This window comes from Ixodes scapularis, unplaced genomic scaffold (assembly GCF_016920785.2).
Source record: "Ixodes scapularis isolate PalLabHiFi unplaced genomic scaffold, ASM1692078v2 PGA_scaffold3__209_contigs__length_174095766, whole genome shotgun sequence".
NCBI lineage: Eukaryota > Metazoa > Arthropoda > Arachnida > Ixodida > Ixodidae > Ixodes > Ixodes scapularis.
In genome coordinates this window covers 171474947-171489251 of record NW_024609868.1, presented here as the reverse complement: position 1 = coordinate 171489251, position 14305 = coordinate 171474947, and the positions used below count along the sequence as shown (strand labels likewise).

The 14305-nt window shown below is 48.7% G+C and overlaps 1 protein-coding gene across 3 annotated transcripts in view; it reads left to right on the top strand.

Moving 5' to 3' along the window:
• LOC8037527 (hypoxia-inducible factor 1-alpha inhibitor) overlaps positions 1-14305 on the top strand; it is a 52923-nt gene that overhangs the window by 15420 nt on the left and 23198 nt on the right. Inside the window, exons 1-3 of one of the 3 annotated variants that reach the window (XM_042292671.1) lie at positions 2309-2393; positions 5392-5636; positions 13867-14018. In XM_042292671.1, coding sequence (XP_042148605.1) covers positions 2346-2393; positions 5392-5636; positions 13867-14018 — 445 coding nt within the window. In that variant the 5' untranslated portion in view covers positions 2309-2345. Of the gene's footprint in view, positions 1-2308; positions 2992-5391; positions 5637-13866; positions 14019-14305 lie in introns of those variants that run through there. The other 2 variants (XM_002412333.5, XM_042292670.1) reach the window with 2 other exon arrangements.

The following is a 14305-nucleotide window of genomic DNA, read 5'->3' as shown; positions in this document are numbered from 1 at the left end:
CCCTCTTCACGAGATCCTATATGCTGCCTTGTCTGCCTGGCCCCTGTTGACCAATTGAAGCTGATTCTCCAGGGCGGGGCTGGACAGCAAGTTCTCCCATCGCTCTACAGGGGGAAGGGTGGGGGTAGTGGGTGGTCTTGATTGAATCTACACTCGCCTATTTTGTGACGGAGGGTTCCTATCTCTTGGCACACTGGGCAGTTCCCACTGTATTGAGTGGGGAACATATGCGACTGAGTAAAAGGGGTGGGGGAAGGACCCCGACTGAATTTGCCTATACGCTACCTGTTCCTCCAGCGTTAACTTAGGATGCGGGGCTGGCAGTCTTCGCCTATCCTTGCAGTAGAGTGCGACTAGTATTTCCTTTTAGGTCACCATGGGTTGGTCCTGTACCTCTTCCATGGCTGTGGCCCGGTAAGTCAGCGCGCAGGCCTGCTGGTGAGCAAGTTTGTTGCCCTCTACCACGGAGTGGGCAGGTACCCATTCAAATTCTGTGGGCTCCTTTGGGGGTCTTTTGTTTTTGAGCACCTGCAGCGCTTTTCAGGACACCAAGCCTGACTGGAAGCTCTGGTATGCTTGGTGCAAGTCGGTGATTACCCTGGTTCTGCCCGGCAATAGGTGACCCCGTCTTGTTCCACAATGCTTCGATTACTCTTTTAGCTATAGTCGGTTACAAGTCAAGAAGGTAGGAGAAGCTCCTCCCACAAGTGTGATGCGCCCGTTTCAAATCTCTCCGCAGTCGAAAGAAGAGTTCACTAGCAACGCTCCTTGTTCCGCTTGAATGGATTCCCACTTGTCTCCGATCCCACTTTTTAAGAAAGCGACCATTGTATTCATCGGAGAGGGAACCAAGCCCCTGAAAGCAGCCTTTGTATCCATCGGGGGGGGAAGCTAATCTTCGAAAGTCGTATTTGTTTCCGTCGGTGGGGGAGAACTCTAATCTCCCTCTCGTGGCTTCCACAATGCTAAGTCAAAGTTGAAAGATAAAGCAAATATGTACAGAAAGGCAAGACCCTCCTCGCGCGTTGACCGCGACGTCACGGAAACGGTGGGACGCTATTGGATGCTGAGGTGGCGGAGGGATATCTGATTCCCTTTGAGGGGCATTTGCCGCTACCTTCTTAACCTGTAACTGACTATATAGTGTATTTATGTACCAGTTTTATTTCACACACACTTGTTCTCACTGTTTATATTACTCACCAGCACTGTAGGTGCCAGCCACCTGTCTGTTCATATGTTGATCTTATGTACTTTTTATGTACTTCCCTTCCCTTCCCCCTCCCCCCCCTCCCCCCCCCCCCCCCCCCGCTCCTTATGTAATGCCCCTGTTGGGACCTTTGAAGTTACAATAATGATAAATAAAAAAAAAAAAAAAAAAAAAAAAAAAAACTGCCAGCAACATTGGAAGAATTTAGGAGCGGGGGTGGGGCCAACAAGTTTGAATTCCTGCGCTGACGCAACTTCACACATAACTTGAGCACATTATATCACATTCCTACCCGATCTGATTGTCTGATTGGCATTCCTAATCAGTTTTGTTTTCATATGTTCAGTGACAATGCAAGCCAGTTTTAAATACTCTACTTTTATAGTATTACTTTTCCGTACTTAATTCTCACTGCAACATTTTCATGGCGAGCGTACTGTTCTCCAGATCACGAGAGCCGCGCACAAGTAGCGAGCCTCAGTTTGGGCATCTAGGACGTAGTACGTAGCAGTTGTGCGTCTCGTACGCACTGCAAAATCTGCGTAAAACGATCCAAACTTCTTTCAGCAAGCGCTGTGACCCAAGGGGGTATCGAAGGTCGAGTGTGTTAGCGCACCGCAGCTCGTACAGCGAAAGGTCCCGCTGCCAGGGATCCCCACCCCCACCGCGTTTCGATCTGTTGTGAGGCACATACCCCAGGCTAGCAGTCGTACTGTAGTGGCTAAATTTTCTCATATACAGCCTGAAACGGTGTCGCCAGAACCTAGACAGGCCGATCGCACGCTATTTAAAATAGTGAGCGTCTTATTTTCTTCCGATGTGCCTAAAATGACGACAGTGCATGCGATTGAGACCAGCGGACAGGCGGGCTACCACTCTTGCCTTCGAATCGTTCGGGAGTCGGGCACCTGCATTTGCACCACGATCGAAGAAACAGAAAGAAGCGATGTCAAATCACATTCACACAGAATCACTCCAAGCTTCCTTGCTTGTGCCGTCAGCCGTATCAACGCTAATCAAAATTAACAACGCCTGCCGCGCGCGTTCCGCTGCTCATACAAACAACAACAAACTATGGTGAACAAACAATCAGGGTATTTTGCTGCAGAAAGTTACTTCCGCCAGTTTTAGCGGAATGCGGAGCTCAACTGGCTCAACCCCTGCTGAACCGACGTTATTCAAGGTATTGAATTTGGCGTAAGGGTAGTGTGTTTGGGGTATGCGAAAAAGACTACGGTATTGACTATGGCGTACGCCGAAATGACTACGGTATTGATTTTGGCGTACGCCATAACCACTACCGTAGTCGAAGCAGAGGGGTAGTGAGATCGGCGTCCTACACCGGGTCGACGCAGACCGTTGACGCAGACACTGCCTTTAAACAAATCTTTTTTTCTTTCATTTGGATGTTTGTTTTTTCCGCTAGTAAGCGACATGTCAATACATAAACAATTATTATGGACAGATGTAAGGGATTAGTATGCATGCCGATTTACAGGCTGGCTACAGGCATATGACAGGCATTCGTGGTGTATTTTTTGTGACGCTGAGTTTGGTGGTTTGGACAATAAGGCAATAACGTTGGTTTGGCCAGGATGGGCGTTCGGACGTTTGGCTGGTTTGGCAACAGCGCTTCCCCGAGAGCGAATATGGCGCAGTCTGAATGCGAAGGATGTACTGGCTGTTCGTCGCTCGATTTCCAAGATTATGGGATCCCTTTGGAAGCGGTGCCACGGCTCAGCCACACCGACCCTGAAGCTGACAGGCTGATTGCAAACATGGTACAAATTTGCAATTGTCAACGAACTGTTTGCACACTTTCGTACGCTGTTTGACGGCGAACGAACCGTTTGCTCCGTCAGTGCGAGATTTAATATTTGAGTCCGAAATGACGTGCCATCAAACCTCCTGTTCGCTTCCTGCGTAACTTAACCTTCTATCTTTGTTTTGAATGATCGTGCCTCCGAGCTATACTACCTCTGATTGGCCAGAAGTTACCATAGGACGTCTATGTTCCGAGTGAGAAGTCAAACAAGGCTCCCGTCACCAATTACATTTTGTGCATCATCTCAAAATGAACTCCGATGCCCAGTTTGTCCTAGAGCAAACGGAACGTGAAATTTAATTTCGGAGCTGGGTGCCGTGTTCTTGTGGTGCGACTTTTTGTTCATGAATTGCCCGCGTGCATTTCAAACGGTGCCATTCGATTCTTCTCTTTGTTTGCTTGCCCGAACCAGCTGGAACCTCGCAGGTGAAAAAAGGGCAAGCCCCTTGCCCAAACCTCGCTGCTCGCCATGGTTGGTCGTTTTCTCCTCTCCAGCATTCACCCCCAGTGGAAAGAGGAGCACTTTTCGGGAGGATTTTGTCGTGGTTCCTATCGTTCTGTTGAAACTCGTTTCGTGAAATTACGTTTCGTGGACAACTTTTCATGAACACATGTTTCATGGACATACGTTTAATCGACACTCGTGATGCGAATTACCTGCTGTACGTATATTTCGTCATGCGTGTCACACTGGGGTGCATGTTAACCCATCCGGCCGCCCTGTTTACGCCGCTCTGCGGCGACAGTCTGCGGCGGCTCATTACAAAAATGTTAACCCACCTTACCCACCCGTACACACCTGTTTGTGGTAACAGTCCGATGCTGCTTAATACAGATAAAAGCTAATCTGGGCTGTCAATGAAATGTCCGATGAACTCATTCCTACCGAAACTGTCAGGCTTTTCTTAATTTGTAACATGCTATAGTATGTGTGCATCTAAATAGGTTGATTCTGTGTATACAAAGAACTTAAAAGAAATGTTTAGAGAGATTATGTGACCCACCTGACTTCCACAAGGCATCCTGTTTTGTTGGTTGTCCCTCTATCGAACACCTCCTTTACATGTATTTATATGTATGTGCACTTTATTTATTTGAGCATGCTTTATATTTGACTATGATGTGCCACATGAAAGACAATTGTTTCTGGGCACAGAAATAAAAAGGTAATGGTGATATAACAAAAAATGAATTCTATCAATGTCACCTGAAAAGGCAAATGCCGGACACTGATTGGACTGGAGCTCCGAGTCACCTCTCAAATGAGACTTGGGAGTCACTTCTCAAATGAGACTTGTCAATCGGAGAGGATGCGAGCCTCTGTCAATGCTCGCATCTGATCCATGCCCGGCATTTGCCTCTTTGGGTGATTTTGAAAGTTGAGCCTTCCAGCCTTGTTACCTCGGAGGTGTTGCACTACCTCGCTTGTGCGATCACTCGTGGGAATCACGTGATAGAGCGCAAAGGAGGAGGGGCACTGGCGAGTTTCCTTTGCTGCAGGTTCCACTAGCTGGCCAACAACCGCCTTTTTATTTATTATGCATCGTCAACTATGAAGTTGAGAGGTTAAACTTCTCACGGAACATCACTGTCACGCAAATGAGAATGTTTAATGTGAGATACCAGCAGTTCAAGAATGTGTGCAACATTGCTAAATGCTTGCTTCGATTGCTTGTTTTCAAAGTTTGAGAAGCATGTTTTACGGCGATGTGTATTCAGATATTGAAACTGAAATCTCTTTGGTTCATGTTCACACCATCAACATACAGTAGCCTAAATGCAGGGGCAAATCCAACGGGGGGGCGACGGGTGCGGCCGCCCTCCCCCAAACAAATTCAACCCCCCCCCCCCCCCCCACCCCCTTCTGGGAGCAGTTTGACATGGGTGGACCTCCCCGAAACAAAACCGACTACCGGCCTGCCAGGTGGTAAGAACGAGGGTTCAAAATAGGGTAGATCACACACTAGCAGGCACACTTGTTCTCTGAGTTTGGAGAGTTACTCCGTCGCTTTAGCCGAGACTGAGGTCCGCGGCGGCGGTTTCAAAGTGCAGCTTGGAGCCAATAAGTCGGCGCAGCGGCGCACATCTAGGGGCCATCGGCACAGGGTGGTTCTGCAGCGGCTAAAACAAAATGCGCAACAGGAGCCCTGTTTATGCTACTTTAGATTTTTTTGCCCCCCCCCCCCCCCCCCCCAATTCCCCCCTCCCCCCCTTAAAATCCGCCCCTGCCTAAATGAGGATGTTATAGCATCTGGAAAGGGCAGAACTATGTCGGTAGGAGGTGTCAAGCGCGTGCGAGAACTGACCACTCGCACGTGACGTTGCGACTTTAGGTAACTAGGCTGTCCCCGCGCAGATGCCCGTGGTGCTGACCGACACGGGCTTGGTGGCACCTGCGCTCAAGTGGGACCTGGACTACCTGAGCGAGCACCTGGGCGAGGGCTCTTGCACGGTGTACCAGTCGGACACGCCTTACTTCAAGTATTACGACGAGACTAAGGTCAGGGACCACCGGCTGACCGACTTCAGGGCCCCGACGCTTAGGCACGAGTGGAAGATCGGTACCTTCGCCCAGAGGCTACGTAGCGCAGGCCACAACAAGTGAGTCGCTTTCGCAAGCCTCTGGCGGTCCTCGCGCATGATGTGCAGTCGTCTGCCCTCTTATGGAATGCAACTTTTGAGCGGTGAAAAGAGAAAACAAGCTTGGATACAAAAAACTGCTTTCTTTCTGGCTGCTGTCAAAGGAGACGTAGTGCAAGAAAATTTGGGATCCCTCGCACCTCTTTAGACGTTTGTCGAGTGGTGCTCTCAATCTGCCCGCGTGCGGCATTGTTTACGCGCCGATTCTTCCTTGATTGAATTGGCGTATTATTATGCACCAGCTCAGGGGTTCTCCCGCTATATTTAATCATTGAGCAGCGACGAACAAACACACGTGATCTCTCAGTCTAGTGTTCCCAGAAATGAAATCCCAGCTCTTATAGCAGAGGTTGCCAACTATTGATGTTTTGCAGACCCCTTGTAGATCGGTGGAGATGATGGAGGACCCCATTTATGGTGAAGGGGAGGGAAAGGTATAGGTTAATTACGATAAGCATTTAATAAATGTGTATAACTAAGGGCTTGTGTGAAGTAGACTTCTTTCATTAACATACACGAGAAAAAACTCACCGAAAGACGTGTTGAAGTACTTTTTCTGTTCGGCCTGCATGCAATTTAGAGATTTCGAACGTTTCACACAATGTTGGTTGAAATGGGAAAACCTGTTTGGAACCACTTTGTTGATAGCTTTGCGTACACTAGTGGCCTGCTGGAACATATTGAAATGTCGGACTTCAAGCAATGGCCCGCAATGCAATCCAGTTTAAATCGCTGCATGGTGAAAAGAGGCAAGTATGTAATAGACATTGTACAATCCGCAAATTAGCTGAAGGGTCTACGTTGTCAAGGTCATGACATTATGTAAAATGCATTGTAAGCACCTGTTTCCCTTCTGTCGCAAACAACTCAGCAGCGCTGTAATGTAAAAAAAATTACAGTGCAGCAAATTGAGGGTTGAGGCAAATTCTTTGCAACCACAGGGGTGATTATCTATAAATGCAATAGCATTTATTGTTGCACACCGCCAAATTTAGCGAGGAAACTCGCCCCTAAATTTAGCCTCTAGGACGACGCTAAATCCTTGTTGTCCTTGAGATCACCCTAAAGGTCGTCCATCATCCTAGACGTCGTTCTTAACGTCGTCCTGGAGGCCATCCTTGACGTTGTCAAGGACGACATCAAAGACGACATCTAGAAGGACCTTGAAGACGACCTCTAGGGCGACCTCAAGGACGACCTCTAGGAAGACATTGAGGGCGACGTCAAAGACGTCTAGTACAACTTTTAGGACAAGCTCTAGGGTGATCTCAAGGAGAATCTCTAGGACAACCTCAGGGACGACGTCCTAGGTGATTCGACGCCGTCTAGGACCACCTCTAATGACCTCAAGGTCGAAGGACCTAACAACCTCAAGGTCGTTCTTTGAAGAGGGTGTAAATGGGGAGGGGAGTGCATACTGCAGCTCCGCATACACGCTTTACAATAGGGTGTAAGCACAGTGAGCGGAGGCCTCCAGATAGACTGAAATGTGCAATGAGTAGCTTAATAACGCTACCACAGTAATATTGGAACAGTTTTTAATCTTAAGAAGAAAATATACAACTTTTATTGCTGGGTTTCACCGATGAGGCGGGGCTTTGCAGACCCCTAGAATGCTTTTGCGGACCCCAGGGTTCCACATACCCCCCATTTGAGAACCACTGCCTTAGAGAAAGCATTTAACATCCTGTTTGAGAACCACTGCCTTAGAGAAAGCATTTAACATCCTGCACTGTGGGTCAATGACGGACGGTAATTTTGGAACCTGGCGAACCTGAAACGCCGTCTCTCGTAAGAAATCTTTTTATATTCAGCAAAAGTGGTCAACCCTGGTTCATTTGTGTCATACTCGAAATGGCCACCAGATGATTTTTGGCAGACTCGTGCTCTGAGTCTCCACGTTCCTAAAGCCTTGATTTACGCTCTCCCGACATATTGTCTTGAATGACAAGGTGAAACAATGAATAACTGGGGAGACTGAAACGTTTAAAGGGGTGAACTTGTGCCCAAAAATAAAAAGGAAACCGAAGAAAGCAGAGCGTCACGGGTGCCGAAGTCGGCGTGACAGCAGAGTCGAACGCCGGGGTGAAAACTGACTCCGGCTTGTCACGCGGAGCCCCTTTTGTACACGCGTGAGCTTCTGGAACATTCGGCGTAGAAGGTTCGATGCGTAGAACATTTTAACCTCGAATCAGCAAGACGGTTCTCGAATTTACCAGAACATCACATTAACGCGTTAACAAAAATGTGTAGAAACGGCTAAGACTCAAACCCTGGCCTTCTGCGTGGAACACAAGCGTAATAACAGTTAAGCCACAGGCGCGCTGCCTACTTGGTCAGGTGCGTCCGTGGCAGTATTCTCACGAATTTGCCCATTGTGTGGGTGCCCCACTACAGTCGCCAACAGAGTGAGAAAGGCAGGGGGTGTCTTTGGAACGCCTGGCCTCCAGCAGGCGGTCCGTGATCTCCGCCGTGCTTTGGCTGCATGCGGAGGTCATGGTGCACGACATGTCCAAGCGTCGTCGAATGGTGGAAGCTTGCGCAGGAAGCAGGACAACCGAAGCTCCTAACTGCCATTCTCATGTTGTCGGGGACTGCAGTGTGTGCATTGTCTCGGCTCAGTAGAACGACGCTGGAAAACAGAAAATGGGAGTTTCGAGTGAATTCTCCTTTTTCCAACGACGGGAGCCGGAAAGCGGAGAAGGGCGGCAACGAGTAGGTGGCACGAGGAAGGAGAGGGGCAGCGTAGGACTCGAGGGAGGGGCAAACGGGCCCATCGAGAGTCGGACCCTCTCGATAGCGCATTTGGAAGTTTTCGGAAGTTTGGACGGAAAAGTAGGCTCAGTGGTAAAAAGGACGAGGTAAAGGAGCTCGGAAAATGCCGCGAGCTTACGGGCATCTATTATTGTAGCCGTCCTCCGCGAAAGGTGCCCGCTGCGTTCGGACGAAAAAACTTCGTAGGCCCCACCAGGTTTGATGGGCAGCGTTGATCAGCCACACCAAATCAACGCCGATGAGCGCAGCCACTCACAGTCGGTCATCATCCACCGTTGCCAGGCTGCAGGTCATCTCTTCTCCTGAAATTGGAAAACAGCGCGCAAAAAGACGAAGACGACGAGAGAAGAGCACAGGACAAGCAAGAAAACACCACACAGTCAACCAACGCCGAAACAACCAATGGCGTGTCGCTCACCAGTCATCTATAAAATCTATCTCTTTTTTGTGAAGATAAACAGAAGGTTGGCTGACGCAGTGCCCCGCGCCAGGTTAGTCAAGCTCCTTTCCACTTCAGTTGATAGTCAGCGCTTGTCCTGTGCTCTTCTCTCGTCGTCTTCGTCTTTTTGCGCGCTGTTTTCCAATTTCAGCAGTCATGAACCAACTCGCTTGCATCGCCACCTTAATACATCTCTTCTCTCGGCGGATGCCTCAACCCTTGTTTGCGATCCCGAGCGATTGTGACAAATATATCTTCTAAGAAATCTTTAATGCCACTTCTTTCGGAGCAACGCAGCTACAGTTACAAGTTGATTTGACTAAAGAGTTAATAAAACAGTTACAATGTACAAAAATAACAAAAAAAGACTGCTTTTAACGAGGACGCACCACGTCCACTCTAATGGTGAATATACCGGGCCTGAAGCAAATATTTCTTATATTAAAAATTGAACTTGACCTTTAAAACCCTCCCTGAGCTGGCATGAAGGCACCTATATGTTATCGTTTTGTAATTCAGCGAGGCGCGTTTATTCCGATAGCACCTGGAAGACAGGCCCTGCGCCTTTCCCCCTTGGTCATTACTGGTGTATCCATACGGTGCCAGCTTGTCCGCGTCGCTGCGAGCGCACCTGGAAGTGTCGCATGAGTGCGATGCTAAGGCTCAGCGACGTAGAGACCCGCACGTCTTCCCCCTTACTGCATGCTGTCGTTGAATTTCGGCATGTTTGCCGCTGGGGCGGGGATCCCCTAACCATGACACCTCGTCTTCTTCTAGGTGGTACCGGCAGTGGCGTAGCCAGGATTTTATTTCGGGAAGGGTTCAACGACATGTCCCCCCCCCCCCCCTTGCCGTCAATGACGGAGGGTGAGCTCGCCGACACGGACGCTCAAGCAAAGATTAGGGAGACGCTGTTAAGATAAAACGGGTAACGCTGGAATTGTCATTTTTAGAAACGGAGCAGGCTTCATTTACAGGAATTCGGGCGGGGTGGCTCACTGTTCTACTGTCGTCGTAATTGCGACGCACCAACTTTAAACGCTTTCTCACAACACAAAACTCCCTTCGCTTTTCGAAGTAGCACCGCAATACCAACGCGTGAAGGCCAGACAAAACACAAAAATAGCTATACTTTCACAAAAAAAAAAAAAAAATTAAACAGAAAAAAAAATCTTTTTTCGACACAGAAAACTTGGAGCAACCGGCCACGCACAAACACCAGGGGCCCATATTTAGGGCGAAGGTGATTCTGAACAATCACAAGAACAAAATCTATTATCTATTAAAGGTTTAACAAATTCGTGCTACAGAAGCAGATGCCGAAGGAAAGCGAGCGTTATCTTTGATAGGCCGTTTTATCTTGCAGCATGATCCAAAGGCAGCAGCAGCATATCCTCGGGGTAGGGAAAAGTCATCAGTCCGAACTCGTCGTTCTGTCACTCGGAGAAATGACATGACGCACCACAAAGAAACTACTCGCCGAACGTGGAAAGGAGCTTGACTAACCTTGCGCCTGGGCGTAGTGAGAATAAGAAGGCTTGTCTCTTCAAGTTTCTGATGTTCCTTGCAACGAAGAGATTAAGCTACTAGTAATAAGGATTTGCGTCGGATGCCACCTTGACATACAAAGCAGAAAGCAAGACGGACTTCATCGCATCCGTGAGCGACGACTTTCGCGAAGTGAGGGGAACTTCGCCAAAAATAGGGAAATTTTAGGCGTCCATTGCAACAGGGAGAAACGTGAAGCGCCCGTCACGTCTGCGGTGTACAGGCGGTCGCCCTCTGTCCGGAGGCACTATTTCAGAACGTCCATTGTCTCCTCAAGATTCTAGTGGCTCTGCCCTTAAGGGGACACACCCCCTGGGAGGGTCAACTTTTGAACGCTTGGCTTAAAATTAATGAAATTAACAGGGTATACTCTGGTGGTCATGCTAGAGGGTGCATAACAAAATTTCGGGTTTGTCGGTTGGTTAAATGGGAAGCAAATTAGAGCAGCTTCTATCAGCAACACGCCTACATTGTTTAGTTAATCTATCGTCGGAAAACTATCACAATATTCAAGGTTTTTATTCGCTAGATATGTAGCAGAATGCCTAGGGGGTGCGGCTAGGAAAAGATTTTTGTAAAAAGTCATTTACTTTTATAAATTGTCTCTTCTGCAAAATTGGTCAACTTTTTGGTCTTCTGTGTCTTCGACAAATAGTCAACATTTTTTTTATAAAAGACACCTGTAAAGGGACAAAAAAGTTCCATAGCCGCATTCCTTATTAAATTTCAGTCAGGAAAAGTGAAGAACTGGCCTTCCCTGGTGTTACCATTATCAAACGATAGATTGACTAAAATGGAATTTATACTAAAAGTGGAATGGAGAAAAATGCATTCAAAGTGCTCCAAACCCTACCTTTTCTTTTGCTTTAGTAAATAAAAATTAATTTATAAAAAAAAAAAAAAAAATTAACAATGCAATGTGAACTAATTAAACTTTCTGGGAATGCTCTCGAGATGCTGGTGGATCTAAACATGTCATTTCACAAAATCAACTTTTTTTGCAGAAATTATTTTTCTTATGGGTAGTGCCTTCCCTTAAAGGGGCCATGAAACGAATTTTGGGTTGGGATGAATGATTTTAAATTGGGACTTTAGTAATCGCATATCGTTTAGTTGGCCAAAAGAAAGAGTCTAGAAAGTCAAAAGCCAGGTTTTCGGTACGAGCATTTGAAAATATAGCGGACTATTTTGTACCTTCTTGCCTTCAAAAGCTGTCCGCCTTTTCACTATAATACATCCGCGGTTCCAAAAGCGCGTCACCGGCGCCAAACTGACGTCAGCAGAGCCCAGCTCACGCATTGGACATGAGAACTGCGTCACTCGGAGGTATGCGCTCGTCAACAATCCTTCGACGAATGTTTGGATTCGCGTTCGTGGCCAATGAGTGCCCTGACAGAACTTATTGTCACTAGGGAATGACAAGTTCTATGATGTGCATAAAAAGCACGGTGGAAGCTAGGAGTCATCGCACCGGTGCCGAAGGAATGTCACGACCACGTGATTTCACAATTCGCATCTGAGTTGAGGATTAAAGCTAAGGAGGAAGATGTAGGAAAATCGTTTCATGACCCCTTCAACAACGGCAGAAGCTGAGCGCTCGTTCTCTTCACTACGACGGTTGAAAACATACCTGAGAGCGTCCACTTCGAGTGAGCGACTGCTCGGTCTATACTTTGTTTCAGCTTAATTCCAGACGCAGCCGATGCTACAGGCGTGAACACGTGGCCGTGAACAGTGCTTGCACTGCACGAGCGCGTGTGCTTGGCAGGGACGCTGCAAGCCCGGAGCTCGTGCTTGTAGCATCGGCTACGTCTGGACCACCCTGCAAGATAATACTCTTCAGGTGAGGACAGCACGCTCCTCGCGACGTGCCCGATAAAGTTTGCTCTTCACTCTCTCTCACCATTGTTTCAAGCGGCTCCGGCAGGCGATTCGTCGACCCGTGGGCACGGCAACGACGGCACGTGCCGCCTCCTCCTCCACACGCGCAGAGCTCCAGCGAAGTTGTCGCTCGTGCAGAAAGACCACGGTGTACCGGGGTGTCATGGCAACGAGATAACTTTTCTCGCTCTCACACAGTTTCGCTTTTTGGCCACCGGCGACAATGTCAGCCGCGGGCACGGTGGCCGCGGAATAATGCAGCCTAGGGTGCCTTCATGTGCGCTTTGCTTAGGGTGGAGACATCTCGCCATTTTGTCCCACTCATTTATTTTTCTTTTTTGTTCAGACGCGCGTCAAAGAGCGTGTCCCTGCACGCGTTTGTGGCGCTGACTGTGCTATGGCGACATTTTGTTTTCGTCAATTTCTTTGTATTTTACCCGTGAGCGCGTGCTGTCGGCATCGGGTATTACAAAGGGTGGCATCACCCTTAACAGAAGGACATTGAGGCACCCTAATGCAGCCTTTCGGATGCCCGTCGAACGAGCACTATCTGATTCCTCGCGCCGCGCGTTCAGCCCCGCCGTGTCCTCACCTAAAGAGTGTATCTTACACCGTGGTCTGGACCTAAGCTGAAATGAAGTATAGCGTTTTTGAATAGTCGCCGCGACATTGAAGTTCAAGCGGAGGACGTCCGGGATATTTTTTTTCCGTGAACGCAGGTGGCTTCATTCTGATGTGTAAGTGCTTGGCATAAATGAGATGATAAAGAGAATCTGTAAATTGCATTCTGATATCACTAGTCACAGTTACCTTTTTATCCGCGGTAATTTCTAGTCGAAAGCACGTGATTCTGATCACAAAAGGTGTGCGTCCCCCGTTGCTTCGTGCCTCGTGCAAAGCCGACTGCGTGAGCAGGGGAGCGAGCGGGCACCGTTGGGGGGGGGGGGGGGGGGTAGCTTTGGCATTTCGGGAGGTGTTTCGACCCCCCAAACCCCCCCTCTGCCTACGCCACTGGGTACCGGTTCTTCCCTGCGAGGCTGACGGTAAATATAAATAAAAAAAAACCTTTTCATACTCAAAATGCTACTTGAAATTTTCTCTTCCCCTCGATCCTCCCTTTCATTTGTATCCCATCCGTCGGCATTTATTTTCATCCGTCGCCGTATGCGCTTTCTAATAATTGTTCGAATTTAACCTAAGAAAGTGAAACTGTATCACCTCATGAAGGACTGGACGCTGCGAGCTACCGGGCCCAATTCGTAGCTTCGGGGGTGTCGCACGACCTTTTGGTGGGGCGGAGCAGTGCACAGAGCGCGAAGTCGTGTGGAGCGCTGGATGGTCGAACGGGGTGGTAGCATACATTGTGGTATGCGGCGAGGCGAAACATGCTAGAGCAGAAACATAGTTATTGCCACAAAAACATAGATAAACCTGGATGCATTCCATGGACGACGCTTGGGCAAGCTTGGTCAGAAGCGACGGCTGTCTCTTGGCACCGGTGGTCCGCCGGACGCCCTATCCCGCCCCCTGATGTGTCTGCCCGGACAGGTACTACTACCTGCAGCAGATGCTGAACGAGACGGTGGGGCAGAGCATCATGCTGGACTTCCTGCGCTTCAACTGGGACTGGGTGAACCGGCAGCAGAAGCACAATGGCTGGGGCCCCCTCACCTCCAATCTGCTGCTCGTGGGCACCGGAGGTGAGCAATCTCGGGCCCCTTGGTGCCGGTCCTGCCCCGGTCTTTACGTTGTAGCAAGCATCAGATGTCTTTTTTTTTTTGTTCTCCTTGTTTTAGTGTATGACCTCTTCGAGAATACTAAAAGTGCCAGGAAACGCGGACTCGGAAGGCGTCTACGGGGCTCGAACGGCTGCGCCATTTCCGTTATTTTGCGCCAGACGCATTTGTCTGCGCCATCCTGCACCATGTTACAGAAACTGTGCCACAGTCAATACCTCGTGCCATTATGCATCAAATTGCAAAACCAA